General features: G+C 48.0%; 1 protein-coding gene across 10 annotated transcripts in view; it reads right to left on the bottom strand.

Annotated features, from left to right (window-relative positions):
* Positions 1 to 21,659, bottom strand: part of SPECC1 (sperm antigen with calponin homology and coiled-coil domains 1) — a 247,898-nt gene that overhangs the window by 84,312 nt on the left and 141,927 nt on the right. For all 10 annotated transcript variants that reach the window (XM_079903737.1, XM_079903742.1, XM_079903741.1 and 7 more), the window contains one exon: positions 8,909 to 10,485. In XM_079903737.1, the coding sequence (XP_079759863.1) occupies positions 8,909 to 10,485 (1,577 nt within the window). The remainder of the gene's footprint in view (positions 1 to 8,908; positions 10,486 to 21,659) is intronic.

Raw genomic sequence — 21,659 nt, 5'->3', positions numbered from 1 at the left:
CCAGTGTAAGCTCAGCGGCGGGGAGGGGCCCCTGTGATGTGTGCCGAGCACAGCTGAGGCCAGCCAACCCATACGCCAGTGAGTGCACTCTTCCAAATTACACACATCGCTCTTCCTTCTTGATTTTGGGATAATTCTCTCAAGTTTAGCCATGTATTCTGGAAAGCTCTTTTATTTAAAAGAAGAAGAAAAAGAAAAACCCTAAGTAGCTTCACAACTCTTCCCCCAGGGGCTGGGTAGTAACAGGGAGGTACTGTTATATTCCTCTCACAGAGTAAACTAATGGAGAGAAAAATTCAATCATTTGAAAAGAACAGTCTGTTCAGCCGCTCAGACCAGCAGCCTGCCCCTGACAACTGTCGGGTTCCAGCTGCCCCCGCACCCAGCCAGTTCCCCTGAGCCCAGCTCCTCTAGTCCAAGAACTGCACTCGGCACTCACACACCCGGTGACGTGGTTTCTGTCCAACGCTTCCCTTTAAAGTGAGAAATCACTCACGTGTTCCAAGCACCTCTCCTCTTCAGAAGCCAACTTTTCTCTAGAAATGGGCCGTGCAGAACTGCACCACAAATATGTCAGATGAATTCCCTGGGAGCCCAGGAAAGGTGGCGCTTAAAGCCGTCCCTGCTGCTCTGACAACCAGCAAAGGCAGGTGGCAGCAGAGACCACTCAAGAGGGACTGTCTTGCGGGGCTCAGCCTGAGCCAGACGGACGGGGCTGGGATCTCAGCAAGGCTCACCACCTTCCCTCTGGCCTGTCAGACACTGACACTGAGGACCCGCTATTGTCAGAGGCCTGTTCCCAGGGAAACTGACCCTGAGATCTCTGGGCTGTGCACAAGGAACTCACCCGGGAGCACTGTGGAGACCCACACCTGCAGGGGCGGGGGCAGGGCCGGCGGCAGAGGGGGGCAGCGGTGGAGCGGTCACAGCAGAGGCTCAGCTCCTCCCAGGGCAGCTCTGCCCCAGGACGCCCTCCAGGGCTGCCCCACGCTGAAGCAAGGGCCAAGGGCCAGGCCTTTCTCCACGCCTTCACCCCCAGTGGATTAGCCATGGGGGCACGCACCCCGGAAGGCGGTGGCTCTCCCCACAGAGGGCAGGTTCGGGGAGGGGCTCCAGTGGGGTGCTCGGGAGAGGAGGGCTTCGGTGCTGGGGGCCCTGGGGGCGCCCCCCCGTCCCCCCAGATATTACAGAGCATTCCTGGCTGGCCACGGGGGGCACCACACACACCCCTAGATTCTCTCCCAGGGGAGTGGACAAGCTGTTGGCATGGTTTCACCACCATGTGATCTGACCACGGCGGGGGAGGGTCATCTACACGGGCAGAGGGTGGTGACGGCAAGTTTAGAATCCTACCCACCCTATCTGCAAGGATGTGTCCCCCCCTGACGCCACTGAGACGCTTTGCGAACCCCAGCAGAGGTAAGTGCAGGGTGTTCTCCTACTCGTGTTCTTCCTGTGTCTCGGATACCGGAGGGGCCAGGGGTCCTCGCGCACGAGAACGGAGGGGCCTCCTGGACTCGGGGGCATCCCCGTCCGGCCTCAGCATCTGCCCGTGGCTAGGTCGGCGGGTGCCGAGAGCAGCCGGGCTTTGCCGGCCTGGACGTCCCTTCTGGCTCCACTACTCCCACGTCCGACAGCCGTCCCTCCTCAAACCCGCTCCGTGTTCCATGACACCCCACCTTACAGTAAGCAGCACAACCACGCCGTCAGTGACACAGCCAGAGATCTGCAATGAACTGAACCCCTCCTCTCTCCTGCACACACCCCCAAACGACCCGCCTGTCCATCAACTGACGAAGGGATAAACAAATCACTCAGCTCTAAGCAGGAATGAAGTTCCGGCTCACGGTACGATGCGGATGAACCTCGAAAACGTTATGTCAAGGGAAAGAAGCCAGAAGCAAAAGGCCACAGACTTCAACTCCATTTAGATGAAATGTCCAGATCAGACAAATCTACAGGGACAGAAAATAGAGCAGCCGTGGTTGCCAGGGGCTGCGGGGGAGGGGATACCGAGGAGGTGACTGCTCCCAGGTACAAGGTGATAAATATGCTCTAAAAGTGATGGTGGCGACGGCTGCACAACTCTGAGAATACGCTAAACCCCACAGACTTGTACACTTTATATGAATTGTATCTCCATAAAGCTGGCATTAAAAACAAAATTCTTCAGAGGCTCCCACTGGCTTGAGGGTACAGTTCAAAGCTCTCGACTGGGTCTCCTCCAGGCCCACCGCAGGTGGCCACCGTGCACTCAGCGACTGCAAACCACTTCCTTGATCGGTGGCCGAGAACTTGCTGTTCTCTTCCTGCGGCATTCCCGCTGTCCCCGCCCCACCGACACACCTGGGTAACCCTGACTCCCCTCAAGATTCAGGTTATAAATCAAACAGGAGGACGTGTCTTGATGACTCAGCTTTTCGCTGAGAACTTCTCTACTGTGTTTACACGTAAGAAAATGTTTCCTGGTTCATCGAGACCCAACCGGTTGCTTTCTTCAAACCAAAGGGCTTTGGCCCCCGTAAGACTGCTCTGTATTTGAGCCCTTAAGGTCTGCTTTCGATGGTTCTCTCTCTCTCCTCTTTACTGTCACGTAACCAGGAAGCAGCGTAAGTCAGGGATGAAGAATAAGAGCTCGGGGGTCAGACCCGACTTTGAATCCTGGCCTTCATCAGTTAATTAATTAAGCCTCGTAACTTCATCATTCTCTGCCTCAGTTTCCTCAACGGAAAAAAAAATAGATAATGACAGTACCTACAGCCTAAAACTACGACGATTAAGTGAGATTAAATGACCTAAAGGCCCTAAGAGTGCCTACTAAAACGGAAGCTGTTATTAAAATACGACAAACTTTTATTTTTTAACATACTGATATAAAATTCTAGCAGCCTCGCTCTCCTAATTCTGTTGCGAGTTTCTCTGACATTCATTCCTTCATTCATTTACTCACTCACTCAACAAGCATTTACTGGGGGCTTAATACATGGAAGAAGTGACATGTCACGACTGTACATAGTATGACGGCTTGAGTAACTGTACCATGAGCGTGTGTTATTTTGTTGTGTTTGTTTTACATCGAACTTGGTTATTCCAAAACTCCTTCTGCTGACTCTTGGCCCTGTTCTGAGCAGACACCGCTGATGGGGAGCCGGGTCTCATTCACTCTGGCCTACGTTTGCACTATTTTTTTACAGTGCTACTCTGCACGGGACAGGGAATAGACAGGCTAACTCAGTCTGCACTTTTGTTCTGGAAAAAGAAAAATGGCGACGGAAAACTCAAGGAAGAGGGTAAAAAATCTGTATTTCACCGGGGAACCCTCGAGGAGACCTTCCGAAGCCAGGGCTGTGATGCTCCCCGAGGTGTTTCCCAAGATCTCACCGGGGAGGTGAGCGCTGGGGTGGCCAGAGGCTTCAGAGACCAGCTCTGTGGTCAAGTTAAAGAAGAGAATGGCGCTCAGGCCCAACTCAGCACCACCGAGGTGCCCGGGGCGGGCAAGAGGCCCCATCTCATTCGGGACATGATCATCTCGGTCCACAAGCCCACAGCCCCCCAGAGCTGAGGGTCTCCCTAAAGAAGGGACGCTGCAGTTGAGACCTAAAGCTTAAGACAGGACCTGCAGGGGGAGGAACGGGGCAGCCACACCTGAGGGCGAGAACTGCGCCTGGCAGGGATGGGGGTGGGGGGAGGGCAGTGAAGGGGCCGAGGCTGGAGGGGGAAGCAGACAAGCAGACGGGTGGGGAAGTGACCACGCGGAGTCCTGCTGGCTGTGGCAACGGCTCACCTACCCAGGGGCCACTCCCCCTTCTTTTCTTACTTAGAACGCCCATTTATTCAGGAATCAGGCTGTGATCCTGTGATTTCAGGGAAGGTGACCAAGGGAGGGTGTGTGACCCAGTTCTGACCAGGTATAAAGGGAGGGCTGCTGAGGGGCTCCCAGGGAAAGTTCTTCCCACGGGACTGAGAGCCTCCTGCCTGCAGGGACCGTGGAGACCAGACGCTGAAGAGGTCGCGCTCACCTGCACCCCAGGCAGAAGGGCTGAGAGGGTCACGGAGCCGCCTGCCTGGAGCCGTGACGTTACCCCGCCTGGACCCCAGGCTCTGGGTTACGGAGTGCAGTGCGCATCTGCCGGCTCTGGCACCGACACCAGGGGTCTGTTTCTCACGGTCCAAAGCGTCACCTGGGTATCCTCACGGATCACCTGCTATTTAAGGCAGGGTCCAGGTCCCTCCAGTCCTGGCAGGGTCCTATTCTCAGTCACGGAGACAGGATCATCCAGTTGGCCACGCCGTCCTCTCGAATTCTGCTTTTGCCGTTTCTGGCCAGTAGCTACCCTAATTATTCTGCCTTGGTGACCAATGCTGGTCGCACGATCATCATGTCACCTCCAGTTTTCCCCGACCATTCACAGCAAGTGTTTCTTTACGATCCCCTTACTCCTCGGGACAAAACACCTGAGTTTTTGCAGAAAGAACTGAATTTCAAAGGATACCACCTATAAGCTTTCAACCTCAGGAGGGGAAAAACATCAGTGTTTTCTCTGAAAACGTCTAGGTTCCAAGCCTTATAAATTCTCTAGCTTGACATCAAGATCCCAAATGAATGAAAACTTGAAAGTCAAAAAAATGTCAACCTGGGTTGCATTATAGTCTGGAAACAATGATGTGGTCCAACTCCACGCACCTGGCTGGCTGGGGCAGGCACGTGTGCGATCGCAGGAGGCCGAGACCTCAGGATTCTGTGGAAATCAGCCCCTCCCTCAAAGCTGTGCAGAGGTAGGTTACATACTCACACAGAAAGCTGGCAGCAAAGTCATATAATGGGTGTCACAGAAGCTCAAAGAATGAAGACATTAGCTGAAGACAAAGAAATGAGAGGGAGAGAAAGCCTACAAAACATTCACACCATTAACAAACACACCCGCCAACTGTCCACTCCCTGTCTGAGGAACTGACACACACAGGCACCCCACCCCCTCGCCCCGTACCAGAAAAAAGTACTTTTTAAGGCCTTTCCGAGGCTCTTCTAACAGTATCTGAGTCACTTAAGTAACTTATCTAAACTGGAGACTTCTCCAGATTTACTAAATCTAAAAGGTCACAGGATGGTTTGGCATTGCCTTTCCTCTCTGTAAATAGGTTATTTTGTTCTTTTCTCGTAATATTCACCTTCTGCCAAGAATAGGTGGACGGATGCAGGGCTCAAGGGCAAGAGCTGTTCAGCACCACGCAGTCTGCTTGGTGACAAAGAGGACAGCCACCCTGGCATCTGCTTAAGGAGGTTACGTTTGAAAGTTCTATGCAAAGTGTCCAGTGAAGCAGTTGAGAACTGGAGACTTAGAATTTACCCAGGAATGCAAAAGTGGCTTAACATCAGACTGCCTTAGAAAGTCTGTTACCCTAATCTACCTCATTCACACATTAAAGGAGAAAACTCATTATGATTATATAAAAACTATAAGATTTTAGTAGATGTACAAGATCTACTGCATAGATCTTACAGATGTCTAAGGTCTACAGCAAATATAGAAAAATACAATCCCCATCCTTTTTTTAAAAACAAGCAATGAAGTTAAAACACTAATTCTTCGCAAAATACTTGCATAATTCAATAAAAGGTATATAGCCAATGCCTACCATGGACATCCTTCATGATGAAATGCTGAAAGCACTCCCTTTAAATCAGGAACAAGGCCAGGATCCCTCTACCATCACGCTTCTACTGTACACTTGGAAGGGGCCCATGGTCACCAAATTAACCATCAGCTGAGTCAGGAGGACCCAAGCGTTCTAGCTGGTCCAGCATTTATATCCTCATTAGAGTTTTGTGCTAAAAGTGCTCTGGTTTCCTTTGGGCAAGAATCCCTACGTCTTACCATCTAAATTCACGGTTGCTGGTGGGTCAGTTGATATGCTTCGGTGGGGCTACAATAAGCTATTAGGCTAGGAGATCTGGGTTTTACTTTCCTACGTAACAGAAAAGGGCATAAAGATTAGAAGTTACAACTTCTCTGTGTACAAGCACAAAATCACAGACCTAAGATCTCAATCTGTGACATCATGCCTCACACCTTTTACCTCCAACTCATGTCAAAATACTAGCTAGGACCTTTTTCATCCTACTGTCAAGTATGTGATCATTCTAATCAGCAAGCAATTAATAAAGATATGGAATATACAAATAATATAATAAACAGCTTGATTTAAAGCATATATATTAAAAAATGCTTTTTCTTTCTCTCCAAAATAGATTCCATTTATCCTAGAAAATTCTAGACTTTACTGTCTTCATTTAGCCAAAGCTATAATAAGGGGCAAATTCATAGCTTTAAATACTTATACTATCAACCAAGAAAGGATAAACTTAAATGAACAAAGAATTCTACTCAAGAAACTAAGAAGAAACCAAAGAAATATACAAAAGGCAGGATGAAAGAACTGATAAAGATAAAAGTAGAAACAAATTAATCAGAAACAGATTAATAGGAGAATTGATAAACTAATCCAACTGGGTCTTTGTGTTCACAGAATGTGGAGTGACATACTCTGTTCCCCTGAATTGGAAGATTAAATATTGTAATTATGCCAGTTCAAGTTTGTATGCATGTCAAAATGTGCTTAACCTAGGAAAATGTCTGAAAAGACAAAGAGTAAAAATGTTAGCGGCACTTTTTTCCTCCAAGTAGTGAGATTAAAGGTAATATTTATTTTCTTCTTAACACTTTTCTGTATTTTCTAAACCTTCTGTGATGAATATACAACTTTTTGATCAGAAAAATAAGCTATTGTCTTAAGATGCCAAATTATTTCTCGCTGATGCACGTATTTAATGTAATGCCAATGGAAATAACAAAGAGACAGATGAAGGACTGAGGGAGGACTTCAAGAAAGTTGCCTGGGAGATCAAACATTTTGCAACAGAGTAACAGAGGGGGGATTATTCCAGACACGAAATCTCAATGTAAAGCTACAAATTACCAACCGACAGTTCACATGGGCACCTGGCTAGTACCTGCCAAGGGTACCGCTTCCACACTTTCAATAAAATGCTGTGAATTCAGAACACAATGATAAAAACTTCTAACACTGCCCACCACTCAGATCGGCCCAATGCCAGAATCAGGCTCAACTGTCAATCAGTGACAATTCTTAAGGCAGATAAAGCAGGAAAGAGAAATCCCCCTGGGGGTTCAGGGCAAATTTGTTTCTTAAAAGAGTGACAGCCTCTGAAATAAGGTGGGAAGATGTTTTCAAGCTCTCTCACCAAGGGACCCCTAAATCACAGACCCAGAGCTTAGAGGAAACAGGAAATTGGAAGCCACCTGTCTACACTTTTCCAGCACTGCTCTGTGGGTGGGCAGAATATCACACAATCGGGCTTCCCTGGTGGCACAGTGGTTGAGAATCCGTCTGCCAATGCAGGGGACACGGGTTCGAGCCCTGGTCCGGGAAGATCCCACATGCCGCAGAGCAACCGCGCCCGTGTGCCACAACTACTGAGCCTGCACTCTAGAGCCTGCGAGTCACAACTACTGAGCCTGCATGCCACAACTGCTGAAGCCCATGTGCCTAGAGCCTGTGCTCCACAACAGGAGAGGCCACCGCAATGAGAGGCCCGTGCACTGCAAGAAAGAGTAGCCCCCGCTCACCGCAACTAGAGAAAGCCCATGCGCAGCAACGAAGACACAATGTAGCCAAAAATGAATAAATAAATAAATTTATAGAAAAGAATATCACACAATCACCAGCAATCTTCACCACAGAACAAAGGTCCAGACTGATTAAAGGATTATTTTTAAAAATGAAGGTGGTGATCATTTATTCGATCCTGGGTTGGGGAAGATCTTTCTAAGTAAAAAGGGGAAGGGTCAAAGAAGAAATGAAAACCAGATCTGAATGACCCAACAACTTGATACCAAGTGTTGGCTACGGGTCAGGGAATCCCTCTGCTGGTGGGAGCACCTGTGTCACACTCCTGGCGGCCAATCTGGACAAATGCATTCAAAGTCCTTAAAACAGTCATACTCTGACACAGTAAGTCAATGAGTAGGAATTTTTCCTAAGTCAGAGAGATAAAAAATGATTTACACTATTGAAAGACTGGAAAAGAACAAAAATGTTGAACAACAGGTGACTAGCAAAGTACTTAGGAAATATTTATAGAACAGAGTACTATCTGGCCTTCAACATCATGTTTCAAAGAATAGTTAATGATAATAGTTAATAGTTATTAACTATTAAATAGTTAATAGTTAATGAAGAGTTAATGATTAACTAATAGTTAATAACACGCTCAGGAAACATCAGATTTTTAAAAACTTAATATACACAGGATGACTCTAAAAAAAATTTGTTTTAACTTGTGGGACACACACAGACACACACACACACACACACACACACATCTGGAAGAAAACACCAAAATAGTGGTTATAGCATTACTTGGTGGGGAAACTTGGGGTGGTTTTAATTTTCTGTTCCTAGGTGCCCAAAGCATGGTATCCGAGAGACCTGGATGCCTCTCACTCATTCCTTCAAGACTCAGCTCACTGCCACCTCTTCCAGCAAGTCCTCCGGCACTACTACCTCCTTTATCCACGTTTTTCTAGGTGTTCTTCTGGGCACTGGACTCCAGGCTGTCCTCTGCGATGCTCTTTAATCCCACATCATCTTTATCCCTGCATCAGACTCACTATATCCCCACTACACATTCAACTGCTGCAGCCAGAAACTGGGGTGTCTCGTTTCTGCATCCCCAGTCTGTCTGGACTCTGACAGATCTTCAGGCTAGAATGCTGGATTATGAATGAAATCGAGGGCCTGATTCTCTGTGCCGTGTGCCTCTAAAGGCCGAGGAGGGCTGCGCTTTCAAGGATGAGCAAACACTGGCAGAGAGAACGCCCCTTACCTTGGACAGCAGGCTTGAGACACGCTTAACCTCACCACGTGCCTTCAGCAGTTCCTGTCTGAGCTCTGCGCAGGACTGTTCCAGCTGGTCCTTCTCGGCTCGGGCCACCGTCAACATTTCCTGAACCTCACAGCCCTCGGCCGTGTGCCCCGGGGGGCTGGTCTCTACGGCTTTCGGCTTCTCATTCTCCAGGTGCGCCTTCAGAGACCCGTTCTCCACCTTGAGCCCTTCCAAGGGAACCCGACACTCCTCCAGGGTCTCGGCCATGGTCCCGCTGTCGCGCCGTTCCGGCTCCAGGAAGGTGGTCCGTTCCCCGTTCTCCTCCTCCAGGAGCCGGACCGTCTCCAGAGCCCCCCGGTCCTCCCCGCCCTTCCTCAGACGGCAGGTCAGCTGCTGCTGCATGTTGAGCAGCTTCTCCCGCTCGAAGCGGCCCTGCTCCAGGATCTCCGTGCAATTCTGCTCCAGCTCCAGGATTTTTCCTTCCTGGGCGCTGAGCTCCCCGCTCTTGACTCGCTCCTGCAGGAGGGTCATCAGCTTCTCGTTCTCCTGACTCAGCTGCTCCGCCCTCTCCCGATGCTGATGAAAGGACGCTTCCAGGAGCGTCTTCTCGTCCGTCAGCTTCTCGTTTTCAGCCGTCAGTTCCTGCACCATCTGCTGCTGGTCCGACAGCTCCTGCAACGTGGCCTGCAGCTCCTCGGCAGTACTGTGGTGGTTTTCCTCCATCCTGTGGATCTTCTCCGTCAGGGACGCCAGGGACAGCTCACTCGCGGTGTGCGGGGAGCTGCCAGCCGCCAAGCACCTGGAGCTCTTGATGAGGCTCCCGGCGGGGGACAGGGGCCCCGGAGGGGCGTCTGCTGGGATGTGCTCAAAGTCGGAGGCGTCCGGGGACAAGGAAGCCTTGGTGACATCGCTGCTCGAAGAGCCCGACGTCCGCAACACACCTTCGTGTGGGCCTTTTTTATACACGTCCATTTCGCCCGACAACTCATTTCCCATCGGGCTCCCGAAGCTGGACTCCTGAGTTACCGACGTCCGGCAGCTGCTGTCCCCCGTGTGACTCGCTCCCCCCTCTGAATTTGGGGAATGCTCAAAATAAGTCAGTTTCTCCTTCAAGGCCCGGTTTTCATCCTCAAGCTCAGCGAGCTCTTTCTGGAAGTTCTTGTTCTTCTCCTCGAGGGCTCTGATCAAAGGCTCCGAGTCACCCGGCAAGACTGACGCTCCGTCCACACTTGGGTCCAAAGCGTCAGCCCCTTCGGTGTTCTGAGTCCACTTCTCCATCCATTTCTTGAGTTCACTTCGGAGCCTGTTAATTTCACCATCTTTCTCTTTGGCTTCTGCCAAGAGTTCCCGAACCTGGGACTCGAGCGCGGCCTTCTCTGCGTCTTCGTGCTCCGGCCTGGGTCTCGTGGGAGTGGCCCGCACGTGCTTGGTGGGGGTGGGTGTGCTGGAAGAGGTGGGGCTGGATACCGCTTTCCTGGAGTTGGAGGGACCGCGTGGCAGCGTTCTCTCTCTCGAGACAGCTACCGCGAGTTCTCGAGGGGTGGGAATGCCTGTCCGCTTGGCTGCTGCCACAGCCCCTGAAGAGAGAAGGAGAAACCAGTGAAACCCAGCAAGCGCTTATATAAACAACTCCAACTACAGGGCACGGTGAGCAGGGTGGCTGTTGCCTCCCTCCATCCCCCTCCCCTAAGTAACTACCCTGCTCTGACTGGGGTTTCTGTACCTGTACTTCAGCGGGGAGCTGACTACAAGCTGAGCTACTCAGCATAACCCCATCCCCAGCCATGGCTGCTGGTTCAAGGCACGGCACAAGCCCCCCAGTCAACGTCCATGAGACACAAGGAGAGGTTTCCTGGGCGAGTTTCTAAAACATACTGGACACGGGTGAGCAATCATGTTAAGTCTGGCGATGGCTGGCAACCACCATCACAAGAGGAAGGTGAGGATGCAGGGTAGAAAGAAGGAAACCGAGCTCTTAGTGGACTGTGGAGCTGTGCACCAGTCACCCTGAGGCTGGCCCTACCCCTAGCCTTCCAATTACACAAGCCAACAGTCACCCTTCATGAGTCACCCTGAACTGGGTTTTCTGTAACTTGCAACAGAACACATCTGAACTGAGAGTTCTGGCAACTAAACAAAGTACAGGATTGTTGTGAATTCCTAAATAAACACTCAAAAAAATTTTATCATTAACATTTTTTTTTTTTTGCGGTACGCGGGCCTCTTACTGTTGTGGCCTCTTCTGTTGCGGAGCACAGGCTCCGGATGCGCAGGCTCAGCGGCCATGGCTCACGGGCCCAGCCGCTCCACGGCTTGTGGGATCTTCCCGGACCGGGGCACGAACCCGTGTCCCCTGCATCGGCAGGCGGACTCTCAACCACTGCGCCACCAGGGAAGCCCTATCATTAACATATTTTGACTGAGCACAAATTCGATGAAGAAATCATAAGACCCAAATAATACTAAGGAGACACGGATCTGATTCAATGACCTATTATTTTTAACCTAAGTGTGAATGCTGTGTGCATTTATATTCATATAGAAACAGGAACCAACAGGATAAGGGCCCAGTATGTTCATCTATGGTATGGTTTTCAATGCCAAACGGATTTATATAACATGGAAATGATTCAGGATTTAGAATACTTATAATGGGAAATGTAAGGTACGGAACTATTTGTTATTTTCCCCTATACCACCATCGTTATTTTTTCGTCTTCATCTATACTACATTTTTAATTTTCACTTATACTATTTACTCTAGACGATGTCAAAAAAAATTCTAGGGGTGAAAACCCAGACATCGATCTCCTAAATGCTCTAGAAATAAAACCCCCTTGGAGGTTAAAGTATAAAATGAAAAATCTGGACCTCTTTTACAAACTCAAAAGACATTTGATGAATCACAGCCGATCGCAGTAACTTATACATTTGCACCGTGGGTTGGAGGCCTCTGCTGTGTAGGGAGGGTTGGGGGCAGGGACGCGCTCACAGGCTGGCAGAGGCCTCCGTCTTCTGAGGCAGAAGCAGAAACCACTGTGGTGAAACAGCTCTGAACCCACTGCCAAGACAGCTACTGAGACATGAGCAGCTGCATCTCCCAGCATCCCAGAATCCGAGGGGATGAAGTGGAGGCGGGTGGCGTCCTCTGCTAAGTGTCTGACGGCTGAGTGCTTTGAAAACTTTGACATAATAAAGGCTAAACTGCCATATTCATACACTGGAAAGTTATGGTTTTTAAGTTAACTTTTCCAAATTAAGCTACCAGAAAGCTAAGAGCACGATAATACACATGTAGTGCATGTAGGTGTCCAGACGCCTCACTTGCCATCACGCTAAACAGTGATGAAGAAAAGATGCATTTAATTATTCTTGTAAAATGAAGATTAAAACCACTAAGCGATAAAACATTTTAGTAACACCAGCCCTCTGGAGTGAAGTAATCTTGGCAAGGACCATAATGAAAACTGGAGGGTAGCTGAAGTTTCAACATAATTACAGTCAGAACAGGCAAAGCTGAGAGTCCAGGACTGACTGTCATAGAGGCGTTTTCCATTCCTAATAACACCACTAAAAGTAAGGCTCCTTTTCAGCTATTTGTTGGTTTGGGAAGAATGACAGAGGACCGTAGACCAACCCAGGCATCATTCTCAGCTACAGCTTCAGTCCTTCCTTTTGCCAACAAATCTTGGTCTGTTCGCCACTTGGTGTTACTTATGCCTTATCTAAACCACTAGGAATTTGCTTACATCAAACCAAAGTACATTATGAAATGCATCCAGTCGTAGATTATGAAGCACACAGTCCAGCTATACTTTTACCACATCTGCTCCTTTTTCCGTTCTTGCCACTTCATCCCTGGAAGATCAGTATAATTTGCCCCCTGATCTTCTGAAAGCCTCTTCCCATCTCTGGACACATCTTTTCAGAAACTGTAACGAGCCGAGGTTAAGTTGAGAGGGTTGCTAAAATTCATCATCAGACCAAACTAAGGTGGGTGTCGCTCCCCCACCTGTGCTCAGACACCCCGGCACTGTCACTGGCAGGGGGGCGGTCCCCCAGCTTATGATGTCATCCACCAGAAGGGTTCCTCTTCTCAGTTCTCCTTCAAGTACTGAGTTCAGAAGGCTCACCACGGAGCCATCCATCCTGGGCACGCTCCCTCGCACAAGAGAGCGGGGCAGGGCGACAGCAAAGGTGGCGGGAAGCCTGGGTCCATGGACAGGGCCCGGCTCAGCTGGCGCCCTGAATCTTTCGTCTTCTTCCCCTCCTCACACCAGAGCGCGGCTTACTCCTAACCGAGGCTGGTGGTCCAACTGCAAGAAGTTAAAGTAAAAGCAGGCTCCACCTAATGTAATCATTTCTTTAAGCCGCGTGTGACGTGTCACGTTTCACAATGCCAAATGAAAAACTGTATTGTACTGTGGTTGATCACAGGTGCACCTAACTACGTATCACAGAGACACACACGGGAAAGGAAGAGAGAACACAACAGGAGAGTGTTAAGCTGGTCGGACTGTGAGTAATTTTCCTGTTTCTTTTTATAGTTACATTTATGCAATAAAGAGAAAAAGAGGAGGGAAAAATCCTATCATGCCAACACACAGAGAGAGAAGGGGGTGGGAAAAATTAATCTTTCCACAGAACAAAAAGCACGTTGTGAGTAACAATAGCGCGATCATTTCAATCATGGACCAGGTTTTCAGAAGTGATTCTCAGGAGCTGAAGATAAAATATTTTCAGTCCCTTTCTGACTTCCTCATCTTACCTAGGGAACATGCTACTGGGGCTGTTCTAACGTGCACGGGTGAGGGAAACGGTGGCATTTTGAAGTAAGCGATTAACCTTTGGTTTAGGCACCAAGGAGTCGAGGACCTGCTCTACAGGAGATACACGTGGTTCACATCGTCACACGCCTGTTGCCCTGCCTCCTAAACACAAGGGGACTCACTCGTTCTGTGTCTAAAAATCTAAACTACTAGGTTAGTCTTTACTGTTAAGTTTTTTTTTTTTTTAAAGCACTGACTAATTTAATCCTCACATCCACGGTGGCATTGGTACTTTTTTGTTTTTTTAATTAATTTATTTATTTTTGGCTGTGTTGGGTCTTTGTTTCTGTGCGAGGGCTTTCTCTAATTGTGGCAAGCGGGGGCCACTCTTCATCGCGGTACGCGGGCCTCTCACTATCGCGGCCTCTCTTGTTGCGGAGCACAGGCTCCAGACGCACAGGCTCAGTAGTTGTGGCTCACAGGCCTAGTTGCTCCGCGGCATGTGGGATCTTCCCGGACCAGGGCTCAAACCCGTGTTCCCTGCATTGGCAGGCGGATTCTCAACCACTGCCCCACCAGGGAAGCCCCTACTGTTAAGTCTTCATAACCTTTTTCTCGGAAAGGTCCAATAATTTCTTCACCGTCAAATCTAATTTCCCCGGGCTCCTTGTCCCTCTCCGCTCTTGGCCGGCGGCTCACTTTTGAGAATCTTCACTCTTTTTATTCACGTTTGACACTGGCACCAAATGTTTTTCAGGTTCTCCCGTTCAAGGAACCTTGAAAACATATTTAAAACTTCCCTCCCCCTTTCTTTTTGTAAGCAACCAGTCGGTCACTCAAACGTATTAACTGGTTTTGGAAAAGTCTCCATATTTCTCCTTTCCCTTCAGTATTGAATCTAGGCCAGGTCCTTGGGATGTTCCGTTGAAATTTCTGAAACGTTCTCACAGGGCTTCCTGATTCCAGCCTCTCCCACCTCTGAGATGTTCTGGATCAGTAACCCTTAAAAAACTCTCATTTTTCTGTTTCAGAATCTGTAGGTATTTCCTCTTGTCTGCTGCATCAACGTCAAACCTCTTCCCGTGGCTTCAAGGTCACTCCAAGGTCATGCATAATCTCTAAGCACACAGCCAACCATACTCACTATTTGGGTGTTTCTGCTCTCCACCACCCCCACTGAGCCCTAGCCAGTGTCCCCAGTACACATGTGACTTGTGGTATCATTCTCTTTCCACTGGATACTTCAGACTGGCATTTAAACACACTGAATTCTCTTTAATTTAAAAGATACATGCACTCCTATGTTCACAGCAGCACTATTTACAACAGCCAAGACATGGAAACAACCTAAGTGTCCAGTGACAAATGAATGGATAAAGAAAATGTGAGATACACACACACACACACACACACACACACACACACACACACACACTGGAATACTACTCAGTCATAAAAAAGAATGAAATAATGCTATTTGAAACAACACAGATAGACCTAGAGATTATCATACTAAGTGAAGTAAGCCAGACAGAGAAAGAGAAATATCATACGATATCCCTTATATGTGGAATCTTTTAAAAATGATACAAATGAACTTCTTTACAAAACAGAAACAGACTCATAGACGTAGAAAACAAACTTATGGTTAGCAGGGGGAAAAGGGGAGAGAGGGATAAATTAGGAGTTTGGGATTAACAGATACACACCACTGTATATAAAACAGATAAACAGGGACTTCCCTGGTGGCGCAGTGGTTAAGAATCCGCCTGCCAATGTAGGGAACACGGGTTCGAGCCCTGGTCCAGGAAGATCCCACATGCCGCGGAGCTACTAAGCCTGTGCGCCACAACTACTCAGCCAGCGCTCTAGAGCCCGTGTGCGACAGCTGCTGAGCCCGTGTGCCACAACTACTGAAGCCCATGCGCCTAGAGCCCGTGCTCTGCAACAAGAGAAGCCACCGCAATGAGAAGCCCGTGCACTGCAATGAAGAGTAGCCCCCGCTCACTGCAACTAGAGAAAGCCCACACGCAGCAACGAAGACCCAATGCAGCCAAAAATAAATAAATAAATGTATTAAAAAAGAAAAAAAGGGCTTCCCTGGTGGCGCAGTGGTTGAAGGTCCGCCTGCCGATGCAGGGGACACGGGTTTGTGCCCCGGTCCGGGAAGATCTCACATGCCGCAGAGCGGCTGGGCCCGTGAGCTATGGCCGCTGAGCCTGCGCGTCCGGAGCCTGTGCTCCGCAATGGGAGAGGCCACAACAGTGAGAGGCCCACGTACCGCAAAAAAAAAAAAAAAAAAAGGAAAAAAAAACAGGTAAATAACACGGACCTACTGTACAGCACAGGGAACTATACTCAATATCCTGTAATAACCTATAATGGAAAAGAATCTGAAAAAGAACAGATAATTATATATGTATAACCAAATCACTTTGTTGTATGCCTGAAACTAACGCACCACTGTAAATCAACTATACAATAAAATTAAAAATTTTTTAAAAGAATAAAAAAAAATATATCCGAATCCACATCTTCTTCCAGCTCATCTCTGATCTGCCCCTCCCCCTCCCAGCAGAATCCTGCCCCAAGCTGTGTTTACTGGTGGTCTTCATGTCTCCCCCTATATCCCCTCCTCTGCCCACTCCCATTACTCAACCAAATGCCAGTTCATCAGTGACCTCCAATGCAATGGGCGTTTCCAATCTGCTCAGCAGGGCGGGAACAATACCTCCCTTTTTGACACATGCCTCCGATGTCACACGCTGACCTACTCTCTCTGACCTCAGCAGCCACCCCCTGTCTGGTTCCTCCCCCGCCCCACTCTCTGCATGCCGGAATTCCTCAGATCTCAGTCCTGGGCCTTTTCCCTTCTCTTATTACAAATATTTTCTTGGTGCTTCTACTCAGTGCCATGATTTTAAATATCACCTACATACTGATGACTTCTACATCCCTTCTCTCATAGGGTCCTCTCCTCTGAGCAACATCTGAATATCAAACAACTTCATAAGCATAACTGAATTACCACAAAAATACCTCAAGCTAGATAAAAGGGAGAAAGGAAGGCTAGGAAAGTGTGAACAGAATGGGCAAAGGCCCTGGAGTGCAGGGAGGGTGAGGTAGAAGGCTAACTGGCAGAAGGCACTCAGGGAAAGTCTTGCCATTGAGATTCAAGGTGACACACATCCACTAAAACAAGGCCAGGACGCTATGGAAAAGGAACAGAGATAAAACAAGAAGAAGCTCTCAGAATATTTAAATATGTTTTTCAAATTAAAAGATTCAATGGAAGGAATGGAATGCAAAATCAAGAAACTCTCGCAATGTGTACAAGAGAATCGATACAAGATGAAAACAGAAAAGAGAAACACAGAGGGCCAATCCAGGCAATCAAATAATCAATTAATAGGAGTTCCAGAACTATAGATCAGTGGGAACGGAGTGGAGGAAATAATCAAAGAACGGACACACAATCCCCCAAAGTTGAAGAATGTTGAGTCTCCAGAATTCGTGTCAGGCAAAAAGATCTACATGGAGATAGATAAATATTTTTTAAAGTTTCAAAATACCAAGAATGCCTGAAAGTTTAGGGAAGGGGTGTGAACTGAGAATGAGACTGGCCATCACCATGTACAGGCAATACTGAATGCTAGAAGGCAACAAAGTAAACGCCTTCAGAGTTCTGTGGGAAAATGATTTTCAACCTAGAATTCTATACCCAATCTAACTATAAATCAATTAGAGAGGTGGAAAACACGTTTCAAAACATGCAAAGTCTCAGAAAATTAAATTGTGAACACCCTTTCTGAGGAAGTCATTTGAGGACGTGCTCCAGGAAAACAAGGAAACAAACCACAGAGAGGAGGAGGAGTAATCCAGGAAGCATGGCCCTATCAGAGGAAAGTGTTCAAGGGAAGTCCAAGATGGTAACCATGGAGCAAGTCTGGAGAACAAGCCCAAGCTGGGTGAGAGGACAAAGTGCCTAAGAAGGGAATTTCTTTAACAGAACACCTCATCGGATGATGAGTACGGGGGGTGGGGGGGGTGGGGGGGGATGAGGGTATAATAAACATGGTGAAGAAAACAGAAACCTCATAAAAACAAGAAGCCACATAAGAAAGGTAACAAAATCATAGCACAGGACTTCACTCTGCAAGGAAGACTATCTATGTAGTCATAAAAACATTAATACTACTTAAATTGACACCAAGTAGGAAAGACCCAAAGTAGGAAAGACTATTTTATAGAACATTTGAATAGTATCATCCTTGTTAGCAAAAAAAGTTAAAGTACAGATGAAAGAAATTGGGAGGTAGAAGACAAGGTGGAGAGAGCTGGCAGAGAGGGGTAGAGACAATAATATCCATCCTCATCTTACAAATGGAGAGGCCAAGATACTAAATACAGTTGACAAAAGAAGAAAAAAAGATGAAATACATTATTAAAATAAAAGAGGTAACCACGAAAGGAGCTAAAAATAGTGATATTATGACACTGGGAGGAGGTGAAATGTTATGAGTTAAATCCTCATCTATCACAGCAGGAATCCACAAAACGTCTAAACTTGAAAAATTAAAATATAGCAATGTCGGGGCTTCCCTGGGGGCGCAGTGGTTGAGAGTCCGTCCGCCTGCCGATGCGGGGGACACGGGTTCGTGCCCCGGTCCAGGAGGATCCCACATGCCGTGGAGCGGCTGGGCCCGTGAGCCATGGCCGCTGAGCCTGCGCGTCCGGAGCCTGTGCTCCGCAACGGGAGAGGCCACAACAGTGAGAGGCCTGCGTACCGCCAAAAAAAAAAAAAAAAAGCAATGTCAAGAGAATGATTAGACAAGCCACAGACGGGGTGAAAAAATTTGCCAAAGACGTATCTGATCAAGAACTGTTATCCAAAATACACAGAGAACTCAACAATAGGAAAATGAACGATCTAATTAGTGGGCAAAATATGTGAACAGACACCAAGCAAGATATACAGATGGCAAGTAAGCATATGAAAAGATGCTCAATGTCGTATGTCATTAGGGAATTGCAAATTAAAACAACAGTGAGATACCACTGCACACCTATTAGAATGGCTAAAACCCCAAACACTGACACCAAATGCTGGTGAAGATGTGGACCAACAGGCACGCATACCTTGCTGGTGGGCACGCAAAGTGGTACAGCCACTCGGGAAGACAGAGTGGTGGTTTCTTACAAAACCAAATATACTCTTGCTGTGCAATCCAGCAACTGCACTCCTTGGTATTTACCCAAATGAGCTGAACATTTATGTCCACACAAAAACCTGCACATGGGTATCGATAGCAGCTTTCATCACAGTTGCCAAAACTTGGAAGCAACCAAGATGTCCTTCGGTGGGGGAATGGATAAACTGTGGTACATCAGCCAATGGAATATTAATCAGTGCTAAAAAGAAATGAGCTATCAAGCCATGAAAAGACACAGAAGAACCTTCAATGCATATGACTAAGTGAAAGAGGCCAACTTGAAAAAGGCTACATTCTGTACGATTCCAACAACATGACATTCTGGAAAAGGCAAAACTATGGAGACAGGAAAAGAGATCAGTGATTGCCAGGCTTTTAAGGGGGGCGGGGATGAACAGACAAAGTGTGAAGTATTTTATGGGCGGTGAAGCTCTTCCGTAAAATACTTAGATGATGGATATATGTCGTTATACATTTGTCTAAACCCATATAATGTACAAACACCAAGAATGAGCCCTGGTGCAAACTACGACTCTGGGTGATGATGACATGTAGGCCCATCGACTGTTAACAGGCCCACCGCTCTGGTGCGGGACGCTGCTGGTGGGCGAGGCCGTGTGTGGGTGGGAGCAGGGGGCATATGGGAAATCTCTGTACTTTCTGCTCAGTTTTGCTGTGAACCTAAAACTGCTCTAAAAGTCTACTAAAAAAAAACTAAGCAGCATAAGATGATGAAATGGTTACCTTTCAGAAGCGGGACACAAAAGAAGAAGGTGACAGGCAGCAGTGGCCTGGATTTTCATAATAAGGGTCTTGCCCTATTTCATTTTTTTAACCTGTGCATCTGTCACTCTGTTAATAAGACTTAAGGAAAAGAAATGTGAGCGTCTGTGGATGCAGTGTGGAAGCAGGTAATCAGCAGTTGGTTTTATAGGCAGCGCTGATCCTTTGGACTTAGAACAAACGAGATAAAGGAGGACAGCTTGAGGCCACTCAGCAAGCAGCAACACTGCCGCGAGGAGTCTCTTATCACGCCTCCGGCCGCACCTTGCCTGTGGCAGTTAAGCCTTTCCATAGCTGGACTGCCTTCCGGAGAATCTCAGTCCAGCGATTTCCAGAAATTCACACATACCTCATATTAAAGTTCACAGAAACTCCCTCTGCAAACCAAACAGAGGAAAACACACAAAAGAGTTCTACACGCACACAAATGAACCGAATGACGTGCTCATCTGGCTTCCTTCACCGAAGGCAAGCAGTAGGGTCCACATTCGGAGCTGGTTTTTGAAACAGGACAAATGGGCTGTCTCGTCTTCACCTCACTTTTCTTTCTCCAGAACGCAGAATTAACTTCACTCACGCTCCATTTCGTCAGCGACTTGGGTGAGGTTTCAAAACACCCGGAAATCTGCATTCTTCTCCTTCCCAAACACTCACGCTGGACCGCAGCCACGAGGTACAGTGCTCCAGAACCGGGGAGCTTCTGAACAAAAGACCCCTAACACTCAGGAGGGGCTCTGGCCTGGGGAGGACACAGTGGCCGCTCTGTGCCGGGTTCAAGGCGAGATGGGGCAGGAGACAAAGCGGCAGTGTTTGCAGAAGAGCTTCTTGCACGCGGCCCGAACAGCCGCTCGATTTGTCATCACCAGGAAGAGCCGAAATGCAAACGGGAGCTGGACAGGCAGCTCCCAACGTGCTGGCCGAGAGGCACAGGGACAGCTAGTTTCCCTTGAAACCAAAGTGGCCCGGACGTCGCCCTGCAGGCCACGTGAGCCTCCTCACATACCATCCTCATTGCCTAACCCTAGAGCTCAGCATCTGCACGCAGGAATCTCCCAGCATCCCCAGGGTCTCCAGGCAGCAAACGCGAAGAATGAGGGGGATCTGGGGGCGGAGGGGCTCTAGTGAATGAAAAGACCTGCCTCTCCATGCACAGCCTTCCTTCAGGTCAGACAGAAAAGATGGACCTTGCGAGGCTTGATGCAGGGGGGAGCGACCTATCTCGGATCATGATTTAGCTCTGGCTCCTTAAGATGAGACACTTGGCTGTATCTCACAGTGACCCCCAAGAAACTTCCGAGTTCCACCATTAAAAGATATGAAATTCACCTGAATTTGCGCTTGGAGAAACAAGAGAATTAGGTGGACTGGGCAAGCTGAATCCTATTTATCTGATTAGTATCACTTTTCTTTTTCTCTCTCTCTTTTTTTTTAACCACCCATAGGTCAAAACAAACAAAGAACTTTAAGGAACTGTCCACATTCTTTAAACTGGAGTTCACAATGTAGGCAGTGATAACAGCTTTTGCCATGTGTGGAGGGCCTTGGTTTTCACAGCATTTTCATACACATTATGAGGCTCACAAAAGTCAGCTGGCAACGTGCTGTTATCTTCATCTTATGGAAAAGGAAAACGAGAGCCTGAGAGGCCTCACAATTTGCCTGAGGGTCACATAATAAGTACATCTTCTGAGACCTAAGGAGGCTCAAAATCCTGTTATTTCAGAACTGGAAGAAAAAGAGAAATCATGTAGCCTCATCTTCCACGAAAAGCAGTTATCGACAGCACCCAACTTCTGCTGCTGTTCTGAACTCTCACGTTGGGCCCAGCATTAGCTGCTTCCACTGCTGAGCAGCTCAAATAGTCGGACCTTCCTTCTTTATACTCGGCTGGACGGTGTCTTCGTTAACATGGCACATGTGGGTTCCAGTTCCGAAACCATCTGGAACCACAAACAACAAATGGACTGCCTTTTCCACGTGACATCT

The sequence above is a fragment of the Stenella coeruleoalba genome (assembly GCF_951394435.1).
Source record: "Stenella coeruleoalba genome assembly, chromosome: 19".
Classification (NCBI taxonomy): Eukaryota; Metazoa; Chordata; class Mammalia; order Artiodactyla; family Delphinidae; genus Stenella; species Stenella coeruleoalba.
Note: the sequence above shows the minus strand (reverse complement) of the source record. Positions and strands in the feature narration are given on the sequence as shown.